General features: G+C 42.9%; 2 protein-coding genes across 3 annotated transcripts in view; one reads left to right on the top strand and one right to left on the bottom strand.

Moving 5' to 3' along the window:
* Positions 1-2,031, top strand: part of LOC141116900 (Fc receptor-like protein 5) — a 33,995-nt gene extending 31,964 nt beyond the window's left edge. For both annotated transcript variants that reach the window (XM_073609392.1, XM_073609391.1), the window contains exon 17: positions 168-2,031. The gene's annotated coding sequence lies outside the window, so the exon portion shown is untranslated. The remainder of the gene's footprint in view (positions 1-167) is intronic.
* Positions 2,032-3,856: 1,825 nt separating this feature from the next.
* EIF3F (eukaryotic translation initiation factor 3 subunit F) overlaps positions 3,857-15,368 on the bottom strand; it is a gene marked incomplete in the record, with an annotated part of 33,153 nt that continues 21,641 nt past the window's right edge. The window contains 4 exon segments of the mRNA XM_073609393.1: positions 3,857-4,182; positions 6,271-6,384; positions 9,447-9,583; positions 11,005-11,096. Of these exon segments, the coding sequence (XP_073465494.1) occupies positions 4,105-4,182; positions 6,271-6,384; positions 9,447-9,583; positions 11,005-11,096 (421 nt within the window).

Here is a 15,368-nt window from a genome sequence, read left to right as displayed (position 1 = left end):
GAGTTGACCTCCATCATAATAGCAAAAAGTATCTTTTGTTCATTATTGGCCATCATTTGTACAAAGGACTGAGCTCCGCCATCAGGTTTCTTCATGAAAATCTTTTCTCTTTTACCAAGGTCCAAAGAGTGGTCAAGGCCGAGTTGACCTCCACCATAATTGCAAAGGTATCTCCTGCTCATTATTGGCCATCATTTGTACAAAGGACTGAGCTCTGAGATCAGACATTTTCATGAGAACTTCGCCTTAGTCCTTGACAGCCCAGTAAAAGTTATATTGACTTCAAACATTCTTCCAATGTCTTCTAGACCAAACTGTTGTAAGAGGCTTTAGTAAAACACATTTGTTGGCCTTCAGTGAACAGGAAAAGTGTATCACTTTATCCACTATTGTGGAACAGAAGCGCACAATCCTTAATGGGAACGGCTATGTCCAGAGTAAGACAGATATGGATTCTTAAAGGAGATGGAAGGTTCTTATGGTGAAAGTGTCATAGAACTTTCATTGGTGGTACAAAATCAAGTCAACCTCTTCATTAGGACTCCCGCCAAACCATAGTGGCAAAATGATTATGGCAGCCGTCCTGTTCTACAAATAGAGAGTGCACACCTATAAAATGTGTCAGCTTCCTGATTTTTACTATCAATAAAAGTTCTTTGTTGACCTTTACACCCACTATCTCCTATTGGATGCTTTCCTACCTATCTGTGGGCATATTCTTTCCCATGAGAGATTGTCCTCTCATGTTCTACACTAAGGACCTTATACTGTCCTTGTGCTCAAGACGAGCATCCTATAGGCACAAGGATCTCCTTAGCTTTTCTTGCGGAATGTTGTAAGTTAGCACTTACTGGCATCTTTTGACTTTTGCATGCTTGGTGTCAGATTAGCATAGTATGCTTTTTGTTTAACCATAAACCGAACAATAATGCTTCATATATTACCAAAGGAACAGGTCTTCTTGAAAGCTTAACCTTCCCTCTACCCACCCACTGGTACTCACCTTTGCCAAGCTCCACTGCCACTCTCCGTCTATATATATAGTGTAGTACTCACAATATATACAGCAGCAATGGTGCTTATATAAAAAAAATGACACTAAGTTCCTGAAAGTCCCAAACGTCAAAGAAGTAAACTTGCATACAATATTCTCACACCATCCACCAGTAGTGAGCACACAGAGCTTCTTACCAGAATAATTTGACTCCCATTAAACTGTGTGATCTTGTTATATAAGACCTCCCAGACCTCATTTGCACAGCCAACTCAGCAAGGTCACCTTCATCTGACCACATCCGCACTGTAGGTTCGACAGGGCTACCTTCCTAAATGTCACTCCCCACCAGCAGTCTGGAATCATTCAACCTTCATATGTACTCCGCTCATAAAAGGCAAAATAGAATAACCTCATGGTGCAGAAAAACCCAACTATTTATTTATTAAAATTATTCACTCACATTGTGACAGAAAAGATAAGCACATCATAAACTCCAAATGCAATTTCCCGAAAAGCTTGCCGCGGTCTTTAGCGTGCTGACGTTACACATCATGTAGACTGATCCCTATGCGTTTCGTCCTATAGTGACATCATCGGGACTCTTTGCAAAAAGAGAAGTCCATCTTTCCCGTTAAACCCATATTTAGGTTGTCCACAGGCCCCATCCCACCCTCTTACTGATGCCAGGGGTTCATCCCCTGTGGGCTCCATTCTGTTTTATTTTTTTTTTATTTGGTATGGCTGTGCGTGGCTCCTCTCGCACAACCACATTGTTCGTTCGTTCACAGGACTCTATGAAGGAAAAAAATGACAAGTCCCATCTGCCACCACAATAGAGACTCATAATGGAGCACAAGTGTGGCGATGTCACCTCCCTCGTAGTCCATCGATACGTTCTTCAGCCCCGTAACTGAAAATCTGTACCCAATTACAGAACATCAGCTGGAGGGAAAGTCTGCAGAATCCTACGCATTGCATCCGCCATCCACTTAACAAAGTTGCAAGAAAAAAATAAAATGCATCTTTTTTATTAATCAGTATTGGCTTGTTTATTATCCAGCCCCTCATTATTGGATTGTAAATTCCCAAGAGTAGGCCCTTCCTAATCCTCTTGTATTGAATTGTTGCTGTATTGTATTCCTGTATATTGTTAAGTGATGTGCAAACTGCTGGCGCTATATAAATCCTGTATAATAATAATCTTTTTGAAAAACATGGAGTTAGCATTTAAGGTCCATGCCGTTTCCAATACAAGGTCAATGAATTCCTATGTGACCTTGTTTATGCCTGGCTGTTTGGGACCAACTACTACATCCTGGAAAAAGGGAGTTCATGTCCTTAGCGGGTATTGATGAAGGCTCTGACAGAAGGATGGAGGAGTGGCGCAAGGCTCAGAGGGAGTATCAGTGGGTGAGAATGTGACTGGATGGGAAAAATTTAGATCATCAGAAGCCAGCCATCTTGCCACACACAGAAAAATACTAAATTATTACAGAGCACACAGCCACCATGGAGGGCATACAGGGACTAATGTCATCATCACTTATCTCTTTGTTCAGTTATAGGACTGCTCAATATATTGTCATTATATACAGCATGCTAATAGAATAAAGCCTCTCTAAGTATACCTCTTGTTGGAGATTTCCTTCCAGCCCAAGACAAATTGAACTGATCTCAGATGCCCATGTACACCGGGCTCCAACCACATGAAATGCATCACACTAGAACAGGGTTTTTCAACTCCAGTCCTCAAGGCGCCCCAACAGGTCATATTTTCAGGCTTGCCATTATTTTGCACAGGTGATTTGATCAGTTTCACCGCCTTAGTAATTACCACAGCCATTTCATCCGAGGGAAATCCTGAAAAACACGACCTGTTGGGGCACCTTGAGGGCTGGAATTGAGAAGCACTGCACTAGAACAATGTTTCTCAACTCCAGTCCTCAAGTATCCCCAAACAGGTCATGTTTTCAGTTTTTTTCCCCCAGATGAAACAGCTGTGGTAATTACTAAGGCAGTGAAAATGATCAAATCACCCATGCAAGATCATGGAAAGCCTGAAAACATGACCTGTTGGGGGTACTTGAGGACTGGAGTTGAGAAACATTGCACTAGATACAGGGGGTCTCAAACTGGTGGCCCTCCAGCTGTTGCAAAAGTGCAAGTCATGCTTGTAACTGTCAGCCTTGCAATGCCTCATGGGACTTGAAGTTTCACAATAGCTGGAGGGCCGCCAGTTTGAGACCCCTGGTCACTAGGAGGAGAGCTGAAGACTAAAGTTGACCACTAAAGTTGACCACTAAAGTTGACCTGTCAAAAAAAAAAAAAAAAAAAAAAAAAAAAAGAAAAAAAAAACAGTGCTACCCACAAGGGCCCATCAGTGCCTCCTCAGCAGGGCCCACCAGTGCTGCCCACAAGGACCCAACAGTGCCGCGTCATCAGTGCCCTCTTCAGCAGTGCCCACCAGTGCCGCCTATCAGCGTACATCAGTGCAGCCTCATCTGCGAGCATCAGTGAAGGAGAAAAATTACCCATTTGCAAAATGTTATAACAAATTAATTGGGAAAAAAAAAAATGTTATATGGGTACAGTGTTGCATGACCATGCAACTGTCAAAGTGTGACAGCGCTAAAAGCTGAAAATTGGCCTGGGCAGGAAGGGGGTAAAAGTGCCCAGTGGGCAAGTGGTTAAGGACTTGCCCCCCCACCAATAAATGTTCACCTCTTCGTCCCATTTTTTGTGCTTTAAGGACACACCTCAGACCTACTCTGGACAGCACACCGACAAACCCGACCGGTCCAAGCTCACAGCGTTACCCAGATTGGACCCGAAAATCCTCTATTTGTAAAACAAGCGGCATTTGGCAGGGGGAAAAGTCAATACTTTATTTCAGAAAAACTCAATAAAATAAGATATAGATAGATATCTCTAACCAAAATTATATTTTTACATTTTTGTTTTGATGGAATTGTAACTTTCTGCAGATACAAAAAAAAAAAAAAAAAAAAAAAATTGCTCGGTGACACAGTAGGGTCACCTCCACACACGGGTGATGCCGGTCCATACTGTCCAGGACGCAAGCGGAGGATTCCAGGGAGGGTCCCTTCTCATAGGTTGAGGAGCTTCTCATTGAGAGCGATCTGAGATTGGGTGAGGTTGGCCAGGTAAGTGACCATGAGCAGATCCTGCAGGGAAGGAAAGAGACATGACCATTAGGAGGACAGCTTGCAAAGAGTTGACTACATGGCATTCCAACCTAAAAATAAAAAGGAGAACCAGTGATCCTGCCCCTGGAGAATGGGGCCGACAGGGGCAGTTAGAGGAGCCTCAGCCTTGTGTAAGCTCTTAGTTGTCATTTTAGAGCTTACACAGGGTTGAGAACTCTCTGCCCACCCCCATATGAACATGTGGTGGCTACCCGAGCAGCCAATCGGCAAGCACCGGATAAGTCTACGCCTTTCTGCTGTATACTGGACCACTTGATTCTTCATACGTAAACTCTGTGGACTCCAGCGTTGACTTTTGGAGTGCCAGGAGAATTTTGAGTGCCAGGAGAATGGTACCGTCAGGACTCCGGGTTGAAGACCAACACCTGGCTACATGGTGATAACCGCACAGGCTCCTCACCAAACAAATGAGGTAAGTTCAACCTCCTGGCTAAGGTTCACCTGACTGCTTGCTCTGTGCACAGGCTTATCTTCTCACCAATCTAATGAGCTTAACGCCAACTCCTGGCTGGTATTCACCATGCAGCTGGGGTTGGTCCACAGCCCAGGGTCCTGTCGGCACCATTCTCCTGGCACTCAAAAAGTCAACGCTGGAGTCCAAAGAGTTTACGTATGAAGAATCAAGTGGTCCAGTATAGGGTAGTAGGCTTCTATAGTAGGCTTCTCTGGTGCTTGCCGATTGGCTGCTCAGGTAGCCATCACATGTTCATATGGGGGTGGGCAGAGAGTTCTCAGCCCTGTGTAAGCTCTAAAATGACAACTAAGAGCTTACACAAGGCTGAGGCTCCTCTAACTGCCCCGATGTGACAAGAGCGGGGGGACCCGAATATCCAATCAGCAAGCAGCAGCGCTGTCAAAATGGTAGGAAGAGCAGTAGAAGAGCACATGCTCCCCCCATACTCCAAAGTACAGGGCATTTCTCCAAGCTCTGGAGCAGCAGGCCAGGTAGGCAGGTAGAGGAACCTGTAGCTTTGCCAGCATAGCATGTGCTGCCGGTCAGGGGCAGCTAGATAAACCTGTTCATAATAAACAAGTGGATAGCCACACATCGCGGCAAGGAACTTAAGAACCTTTAATACTCTGTGAAACGCATCAACACATCTCCTTGAGTGATTTTTTTTTTTTGAGAAGTCATTATGTAGTCAGACAGAAGGAGAGCTTAGTATTTATTTATTTATATATATTTTATATATATATATATATATATATATATATATATATATATATATATATATATATATATATATATATATATATATATATATATATATATATATCACTAATTATTGTCTCGGCAAACCATAAAAGGAAAAAGACCAGACAGCTACTGGATGCAGAGAACATTGAACGCAGTCTGAACAATCTCCACCAGGGGGAGCAATTCAGATCAACAGACAGCCGCAATACAAAGCTGAAATCAAAAGGGTTACTTCAGTCGTTCACCACATTAGAAGTCACTATTCTGCAGACCTGATTGGTTGCCATGTTTATTTTGGAAATTTGTCTTTCCATTGAAGTGGTTGTAAACCTCATATATGAAATATGAACAAAGCACATCCCTCTATGGTGTGTACTTGTCTCACTCAAGAGCACCAAGTGTCATTCCAGCCTCTTCATTCCTCTGCTATCAGTATGAGTAAATTCTGGAGAAGTTTTGAGACCGAGAAAAAAAATGGTGACAGGAGAAGGAGCTCCAGCACACAGCCTGTGATTGACAGCCTCAGCTCTGTTCCTGTGTGTTGTGTGAAGGTGGAGGGGGGGTGTCCCTTCCCTCCAATCAGCTGTCACTGAGCTCTACAGAGTATAACTTGAGCTCTCTACCCCCTTTTTTTCTGACAGCTCAGACAAGCTGTATACATTTAGTACTTTGCTGTAAAGAAGAGAAGAGAAGACTGCAGATAAACAGGTACAACTTATGTAGGAGGATTTGTTTCATCTCTGAGGTTAGTGCCTTAACTCGGTATATGGAAAGGTTTACAAATCACAAAGTCCTGCACAGCACCTCCAGTATAAGGACCAGCATTGGTCACCCTGTCATAGACTTACATTAATGTTGCTGTTGAGCATGGTCTCAAAGTCCTCAGGGCTGATCTTAGGAACTTGGTTCACCAGGTCCATCAGGAACCTTCCCACTGTGTTGTCCGCTGTGATTTTACCAGACTGAAATATCAAAAAACGCAATCAGGTAAGTACCCCAGATAATACAGAACCGGAAACAGCTGGTTACACTATAAAGGGTGGAGACCCAAAAAAAAAAAAAAAAAAAAAAAAAAAAAAAAAAGGGGGTGGATCCACCCCAACTGGAAAATTACTCTGTATATCTGATATTTTATAAATATATATTATACACATACATACGTACATACATACATATATACACACACACACACACCTTATATACTCGAGTATAAGCTGAGTTTTTCAGCACATTTTTTTGTGCCCTCGGCTTATACTCGAGTCAAGCACTTTTCTGCAGCAGAGAATGACATTTTTCGAACCGACTTTGGAGCCCCATATCTCAGGGCCACTTGGTGCTAGGAACCCCAGCTTTGGATATGTTGTAGTACTAGTTCAACTGGGTTTTTACGCCAAATTTGGGGTTCCTAGCACCAAGTGGCCCTGAGGCCACTTAACAAAATCGGTCAACGGTGTCCATCTGCAGCAACGTCATTTCAGGACCCTTTTGGTCCAGAGACCTCAAATTTTGGCTGCAGCTAGGGGACATCTAGGAACCCTTAACTACCGAGTTTGAAGTTCGGGGGACCTATGGCTGAAAATGGGCATTGTTGACCCTCATTTCCACTTACAGTAGTTGCGCATTTCTCACCCTAGGCTTATACTCCAGTCAATAAGTTTTCCTGTTTTTTGTGGTAAAATTAGGTGCTTCGGCTTATATTCGAGTTTATATGGTATATATACACATACACACAGTATCTCACAAAAGTGAGTACACCCCTCACATTTTTGTAAATCTTTTCTTCTATCTTTTCATGTGACAACACTGAAGAAATGACACTTGTCTACAATGTAAAGTAGTGAGTGTACAGCTTGTATAACAGTGTAAATTTGCTGTCCCCTCAAAATAACTCAACACACAGCCATTAATGTCTAAACTGCTGGCAACAAAAGTGAGTACACCCCTAAGTGAAAATGTCCAAATTGGGCCCAAAGTGTCAATATTTTGTGTGGCCGCCATTATTTTCCAGCACTGCCTTAACCCTCTTGGGCATGGAGTTCACCAGAGCTTCACAGGTTGTCACTGGAGTCCTCTTCCCCTCCTCCATGATGACATCACAGAGCTGGTGGATGTTAGAGACCTTGCGCTCCTCCACCTTCCATTTGAGGATGTCCCACAGATGATCAATAGGGTTTAGGTCTGGAGACATGTTTGCCAGTCCATCACCTTTACCCTCAGCTTCTTTAGCAAGGCAGTGGTCATCTTGGAGGTGTGTTTGGGGTGGTTATCATGTTGGAATACTGCCCTGCGGCCCAGTCTCTGAAGGGAGGGGATCATGCTCTGCTTCAGTATATCACAGTACATGTTGGCATTCATGGTTCCCTCAATGATCTGTAGCCCCCCAGTGCCGACAGCACTCATGCAGCCCCAGACCATGACACTCCCACCACCATGCTTGACTGTAGACAAGACACACTTGTCTTTGTACTCCTCACCTGGTTGCCCCCACACACGCTTGACACCATCTGAACCAAATAAGTTTATCTTGGTCTCATCAGATCACAGGACATGGTTCCAGTAATCCATGTCCTTAGTCTGCTTGTCTTCAGTAAACTGTTTGCGGGCTTTCTTGTGCATCATCTTTAGAAGAGGCTTCCTTCTGGGACAACAGCCATGCAGGCCAATTTGATGCAGTGTGCGGCGTATGGTCTGAGCACTGACAGGCTGACCCCCCACCCCTACAACCTCTGCAGCAATGCTGGCAGCACTCATACGTCTATTTCCCAAAGACCTCTGGATATGACGCTGAGCATGTGACCTCAACTTCTTTGGTGGACCATGGTGAGGCCTGTTCTGAGTGGAACCTGTCCTGTTATATGGCTGTATGGTCTTGGCCTTCGTGCTGCAGCTCAGTTTCAGGGTCTTGGCAATCTTCTTATAGCCCAGGCCATCTTTATGTAGAGCAACAATTCTTTTTTTTTCAGATCCTCAGAGAGTTCTTTGCCATGAGGTGCCATGTTGAACTTCCAGTGACCATTATGAGAGAGTGAGAGCGATAACACCAAATTGAACACACCTGCTCCCCTTTCACACCTGAGACCTTGTAACACTAACGAGTCACATGACACCGGGGGGAGGGAAAATGGCTAATTGGGCCCAATTTGGACATTTTCACTTAGGGGTGTACTGACTTTTGTTGCCAGCGGTTTAGACATTAATGGCTGTGTGTTGAGTTATTTTGAGGGGACAACAAATTTACACTGTTATACAAGCTGTACACTCACTACTTTACATTGTAGACAAGTGTCATTTCTTCAGTGTTGTCACATGAAAAGATAGAAGAAAAGATTTGCAAAAATGTGAGGGGTGTACTGACTTTTGCGAGATATATATATTCTCTACCTCGCAAAAGTGAGTACACCCCTCCAGTTTTTGTAAGTATTTTATATATATATATATATATATATATATATATATATATATATAAATAAATGGGAAAAAAAAAAAAACAAAAAAAAAAAACACACAAGAAAAGAAAATTATAATAAATAACAAATAAATATATAAAAAAAAAAAAAAATTGACAGTTACTTACCGGTAACTGTTTTTCTAGGATATCTTCCAGGACGGCAGGCCTACTTTAAAAAGAAGCCTACGGCACCTGGTATTCCCGACCCTGCTTAGCCTCCAAGATCAGATGAGTTTGGGCGCTTTCAGGGTGATGTGGCCGTAGGCTAAGCAGGGTCGGGCCTGGTTAGTACCTGGATGGGAGACTGCCTGGGAATACTAGGTGCCGTAGGCTTCTTTTTAAAGTAGGCCTGCCATCCTGGAAGATGACTAAGAGAAATAATATTAATATATATATATATATATATATATATATATATATATATATATATATATATATATATATATATATATATATATATATATATAAATAACAAATTATTAAAAAAATATATATAATAAACACAAGTCAATAAAAAATACATTGGGGGGGGGGGGGGGGGGGGGGGGGGGGGGAGACGCTGTACCAGGTACCCACCAGCACGTCTTCCGCATACTGCAGCACGGTGGCCAGAGACTCCAGCAGGCGGCTTCCTGCGGATCCCACTTGTTCGAGGTCAGTGGTCAGGCCGATGGAGCGGTTGGGGTTGAAGCAGGTTTTGGTAATCAGATCGACTGAAATGAAGAGAATTTGTATCAGAAGACGAGTTTCACTGTCCAGTAAAATGTCACAAATATCACATTTTTAAAGCGATAATAAAATCGGACATTGTTTCCCCCCCGCTTGCCTCTCGGTGACACCACTAACACAGACAGCTGCTCGTCCAGGTTTTTAAACCTTTCCTTTCTTATTCTTTAGACGGCTCCTATGATCGCTCCTCTCCACCTTCTCTGTGAGTGGCTCCGTTCCCTTTGCAGGGTTCTAAGGAGTCACCTGTGTGTATGAACTCCCTGCAAGCACAGGCAGCCACAGCATGGTTGCTTTTGCAGTAGCGCCATCCATAGCCACACATATCTGGTGGTGCCCTCTACAGGCAGCCAGAGGGGGGGCACACGTGTGTGGCGGCCCTTGGCACCACAGGACATGCGGTCCCAAGGAGAAGGTCAGGGTTATGTTCCCTGAATAGAGGAGTGTGTGCTCCTCATGTAATAAAGAAGTGTTGCTAAAGTGACAGCTGCTGTGGGAGAGACGATCCTCTGCAAACTGTCATGAGGGGGCGGGGGGGGGGGGGGATTAGGTTGTACGTTACACCCTAAATACAGGTTGGAAAAGATGGAGTTGGGGCTCTTTCACATCGATCCATTAAAAAAAAAATTAAAAAAACTGAAGAAAATTGCATGAAAATGTATCCATTTAAATCCTATGAAACTCATCACACCAGGGCGCTGGTGGTGCGGTGCGTTTTTTTTTTTTTTAAATATTCTGCATGCTGTATCTTTGGTATGCTTTTCAAAAGTGCACAAAAATGCATCTCTCATTGATTTCTATAGAAAATGCACCAAAAACACATCAAAAATACACCCCACGCTGTGTTTTTAGAGCATTTTTTTTTTCACATGTCCAAGTTTCACAGACTCATGATAGGAGATAGGAGTTCAGAAAACGCGACAAAAACGCATATGTGTTTTGGTTTTTTTTCTCAGTGGAGCAATGTGAAAGCACCCTTAGCCATTACTCAAACAACTGTAATACCTAAAAGCAGCCACAAGATGGCACCAGGTATGCTTGTCCAACTGTTCTATAGAAAAAAGGCTTTTAATCGACACAATGGGGCCGATTTACTAAAACTGAGTGCAGAATCTGGTGCAGCCACGCATGGTAACCAATCAGCTTCTACTATGTTCAATTAAGCTTTGACAATAAAACCTGGAAGCGGATTGGTTTCTATGCACAGCTGCACCAGATTTAGCAAATCAACCACAATGGGTCATAGTAAAGATATGAGAAGGAGACATTTCTGTTACTTCTACTATATAGATCATCAAATCTCAACACAAACCTGTGGGGGGTGGGGGGACGGGGGGTCATCCAAAAACATGAAACACTGCAACTATACCCAGTGTACTAATCTGAAGATCGCCCAATATTGTCTCACCTCCAATCCTCTCCGTGTCATAGTAGACGTTTTGTACCGTCAGCGGGGTGAACATCACCCCCATTGTTTTACCAGGAACACCCATCGGTGTGCTGTAAATGGAGAAGAAATTTTTTTTAAATATAATAGATATATATATCTAATAAAAACACAATACATATACACACACACTATATATATACATATACACACACACACTATATATATATATATATATATAATTTTTTTTATTTTTTAATATTAAGTTATGGTATTAGTATTATTATTAATAAAAATAATAGTAAACAATTCAACAATATTTAAAAAAAAAATAAATTAAATAAAACATACATAATAATAAAAAATAAATAAATAAACACATAATTAAATATTAACCCCTTCAAGCTAGTTAATGCCCAGGCACAATTTTGCAGCTTTGACACGATGTTAGTAAAAGCGTACATATCACTACTTTGTGCATCCGGGTGGATTTTTTTTTGGACAGATTGGGCTTTCATTTTGTGGTAAATGGTAATTGGATATTTCGTGTTTTTTTTTTTATATCAAAGGAAAACTGTCCCAAAATAGTAAAAATATATACCGTATATACTCGAGTATAAGTCGAGTTTTTCAGCACATTTTTTGTGCTGAAAGTGTCCCCTCGACTTATACTCGAGTCAAGCACTTTTCTGCAGCAAAAAATTTCATTTTCTGAACCGAATTTGGGGCCCCCTATCTCAGGGCCACTTGGTGCTAGGAACCCCAACATTTGGTGTGCAAACCCAGTGGAACTGATACCACAACATATCCAAAGCTGGAGTTCCTAGCACCAAGTGGCCCCGAGATACGGGGCCCCAAACTGGTTCGGAAAATGTCATTCTCTGCTGCAGAAAAGTGCTTGACATTTTCTGAACCGATTTTTGGGGCCCTGTATCTCGGGGCCACCTGGTGCTAAAAATCCCAGCTTTGGTGGTGCTAGTTCCACTGGGTTTGCACACCAAATTTGGGGTTCCTAGCACTAAGTAGCCCCGAGATACGGGGCCCCAAAGTCGGTCAAATGTGTCCATCTGCAGCAATGTCATTTTGGGACCCCAAATTTTGACTGCAGCTAGGGGGAATCTAGGAACCCTTAACTACCGAGTTTGAAGTTCGGGGGACCTATGGCTGCAAATGGGCATTGTTGACCCTCATTTCCACTTACAGTAGCTGCACATTTCTCACCCTCGTCTTATACTCGAGTCACTAAGTTTTTCCCATGTTTTTGTGGTAAATTAGGTGCCTCGGCTTATATTCGGATCAACTTATACGCGAATATGAATAATAATATATATATTTTTTTTTTTTTTAATTCAGCTATAGATTTCTTGTTACTACCATAACCTACCACCAAAAAGAATAACCCAAAATAAAATTCTCCTGCTCCTGACGATCGCAACAATACCACGGAAGGGAAATAATGATTTGCTCCTCTGCAGATTGTGTAAGTTTGCCCACTTACAAAGAAATGAAGGGTCTATAATTTTTATCATAGGTGTATTTTATATGATAGAAACAGAATATCAACCAAAAATCCAGAAAAAAACACGATCCAAATGTTATAAATGGAGTTGCAGTTCAGTGAGTAAAATAAGTATTTGATCCCCAACCAACCAACAATAATTCTGCCCCCCACAGGACTGGGTACAGTAGGTGCTCATGTGGTCCTCAGATTAGTCCTGTCAATGTAAGAAGGTTCTCCTAACGACAACTCGTTATGTGTATAAAAGACACCTGTCCACAGAATCTCTTCCTTCCAATTCAAACCTTCACCATCATGGGCAACACCAAAGAGCTGTCAGAGGACATCAGGGTCAAGATTGTAGACCTGAACAAGGCTGGAATGGGCTACAAGACCATCAGAAAGAAGCTTGGTGAGAAGGAGACAACTGTTGGAGCGATCATTCACAAATGGATGAAATACAAAATAACCATCAATGGTCCTCAGTCTGGAGCTCCATGTAAGATTTCTCCTCATGGGGTGAGGATGGTCATGAGAAAGTGAGGGATCAGCTCAGAACTACACGGGAGGAGCTTGTGGATGATCTCAAGGCAGTTGGGACCACAGTCACCCAATAAACCATTGGTAACACAATACACCCACCATGGATTGAAATGCTGCGGCGCCTGCAGGTCCCCCTCCTCCAGAAGACACATGTACAGGTCTGAAGTTTGCCAATGAACATCTAAATGATTCAGAGAAGGGTTGGGAGGAAGTGCTGTGGTCAGATGAGACCAAAATTGAGCTCTCTGGCATTAACTCGAACTCGTCGTGTTTGGAGGAAGAAAAATGCTGACTATGACCCTAAAGAACACCATCCCTACAGTCAGGCATGGAGGTGGAAACATGATGCTTTGGGGCTGTTTCTCTGATAAAAGTACAGGCCGACTTTGTCGCATTGAGGGGCCAATAGACGGGGCCATGTATTGTAAAGTCTTGGATGAGAACCTTCTTTCCTCAGTCAGAACACTGAAGATGGGACATGGATGGGATTTCCAGCATGACAAAGACCCAAAAGATACCGCCAAGGCAACAAAGGAGAGGCTCAAGAAGAAGCACATTAAGGTCATGGAGTGGCCTATCCAGTCTCCAGACCATAATCCTATAGAACATTTATGGAGGGAGCTGAAACTTCGACAACCAAGAAACCTTAAGAATTTAGAGAAGATCTGTAAAGAAGAGTGGACCAAAATCCCTCCTGAGATGTGTGCAAACCTGGCCACCAACTACAAGACACGTCTGACCTCTGTGCTCGCCAACAAGAGTTTCTCCACTAACTACTAGGACATCTTTTGCTTGGTTGCAAAGTCCAGGAATCCAAGTAGGGTATCACGGCTCCAGGTGGGTCAGATCCAGGTAAAAGGCATCTCCTTCAGTCTAGAAGTCCAGGTACTGCAATGCTATGACAGTTAGACATCAAAGAAATTCTGGACAGCCGCACTCCAAAGATATTTGCCTTTATTCAATAAGGTGTCATCCCAAAATCCAGGTCACAGCAAAATGGAACAAAGCTTATGCGTTTCGCGCTACAAGGAGTGCTTAGTCATAGAGGCGATATAGCTAGAGCTAAGCACTCCTTGTAGTGCGAAACGCGTAAGCTTTGTTCCACTTTGCTGTGACCTGTATTTTGGATGAAACCTTATTGAATAAATAATATCTTTGGAGTGCGGCTCTCCAAATTTCTTTGATGTCTAACATGTTTTGCTTGGGGATCAAATACATATTTTACTCACTGAACTGCAACTCAATTTATAACATTTGTATCGTGTGTTTTTTCTGGATTTTTAGTTGATATTCTGTCTTTATAATATAAAATACACCGGTGATAAAAATTATAGACCCGTCATTTCTTTGTAAGTGGGCAAACCAGGGGGAGTCAAACCATTATTTTCCTCACTGTATGTGTATGTTAGTTGTTGTACAGCCCAGAAACAATACTGTGCATTTTGTTTGTTTTGATCCCACCTAAAAACACGCCGATTTTTATTTATTTATTTAAATGCTGCCCATGACCTTTGACCCTGACCCAAACCTTGATGCAGGTATTTTTTCTTTATTAAAAAGATAATTTTATTACTTTTTACATTTCTCCCTGCAAGGAAAGGAAGAGATACAACGTATCTCTCCCCTCCATTCAAAGAGAGAGAGAAAAAAAAAAAAAAAAAAAACAACAGGGGCGGGCTTTTACAGTAACTGATCACTGTGATAGCCAATCAGAGGCTATCAAAATCATGGGTGACCCAGAACGTTGCAGGTTTCAATGGTTCGTACGGGACCCAGAAACGCCCAATGAGACCCCCGCTGGGGCAGGCTCTGCGGAGTGCTCCCAGCACAAAGACAGATATGCGTGGCCCAACGGGGGGGTGAAGCTCCCTGCTGATTGGACACAGCGCGAGTTGGTCCGAAGATTTCAGTCAATGGTTTTGGCTGAAACCTGCTGATCGGCTGTGGCCAATCACAGCAGGTTCTGTGTTGCAAACACTCAGGACTTTCCCGTACAGACGGCGATCTGGCTGTTTCTTCCCCCCGAAATCAACTCCAGGAGAAAAGACAGCCAGATAAGAAAGCAGAAGCAGCACACATTATTGGGCACCCGCCCCATATTAACCCCTTCCTGCCCGTGTCATTAGTACAGTGACAGTTTATATTATTATCACTGATCTCTGTATTAGTATCACTAGCAATGTCAGTGGCTGTTAGTGTCCCTCCCACCCAGTGGCCATTAGCACCAGATTGTCCACACCCTATCCCAATCACACCTGAAGTCGGTGATATGTAGTGAAAATGGAAAGATTTTATTGATCGGGGGATGGGGGGATACAAGCAGACTGGGGTGACCCCTCCCATT

The sequence above is a fragment of the Aquarana catesbeiana genome, linkage group LG13 (genome assembly GCF_042186555.1).
Source record: "Aquarana catesbeiana isolate 2022-GZ linkage group LG13, ASM4218655v1, whole genome shotgun sequence".
NCBI classification, from domain to species: Eukaryota; Metazoa; Chordata; class Amphibia; order Anura; family Ranidae; genus Aquarana; species Aquarana catesbeiana.
This window is presented reverse-complemented; position numbering and strand designations above follow the sequence as displayed.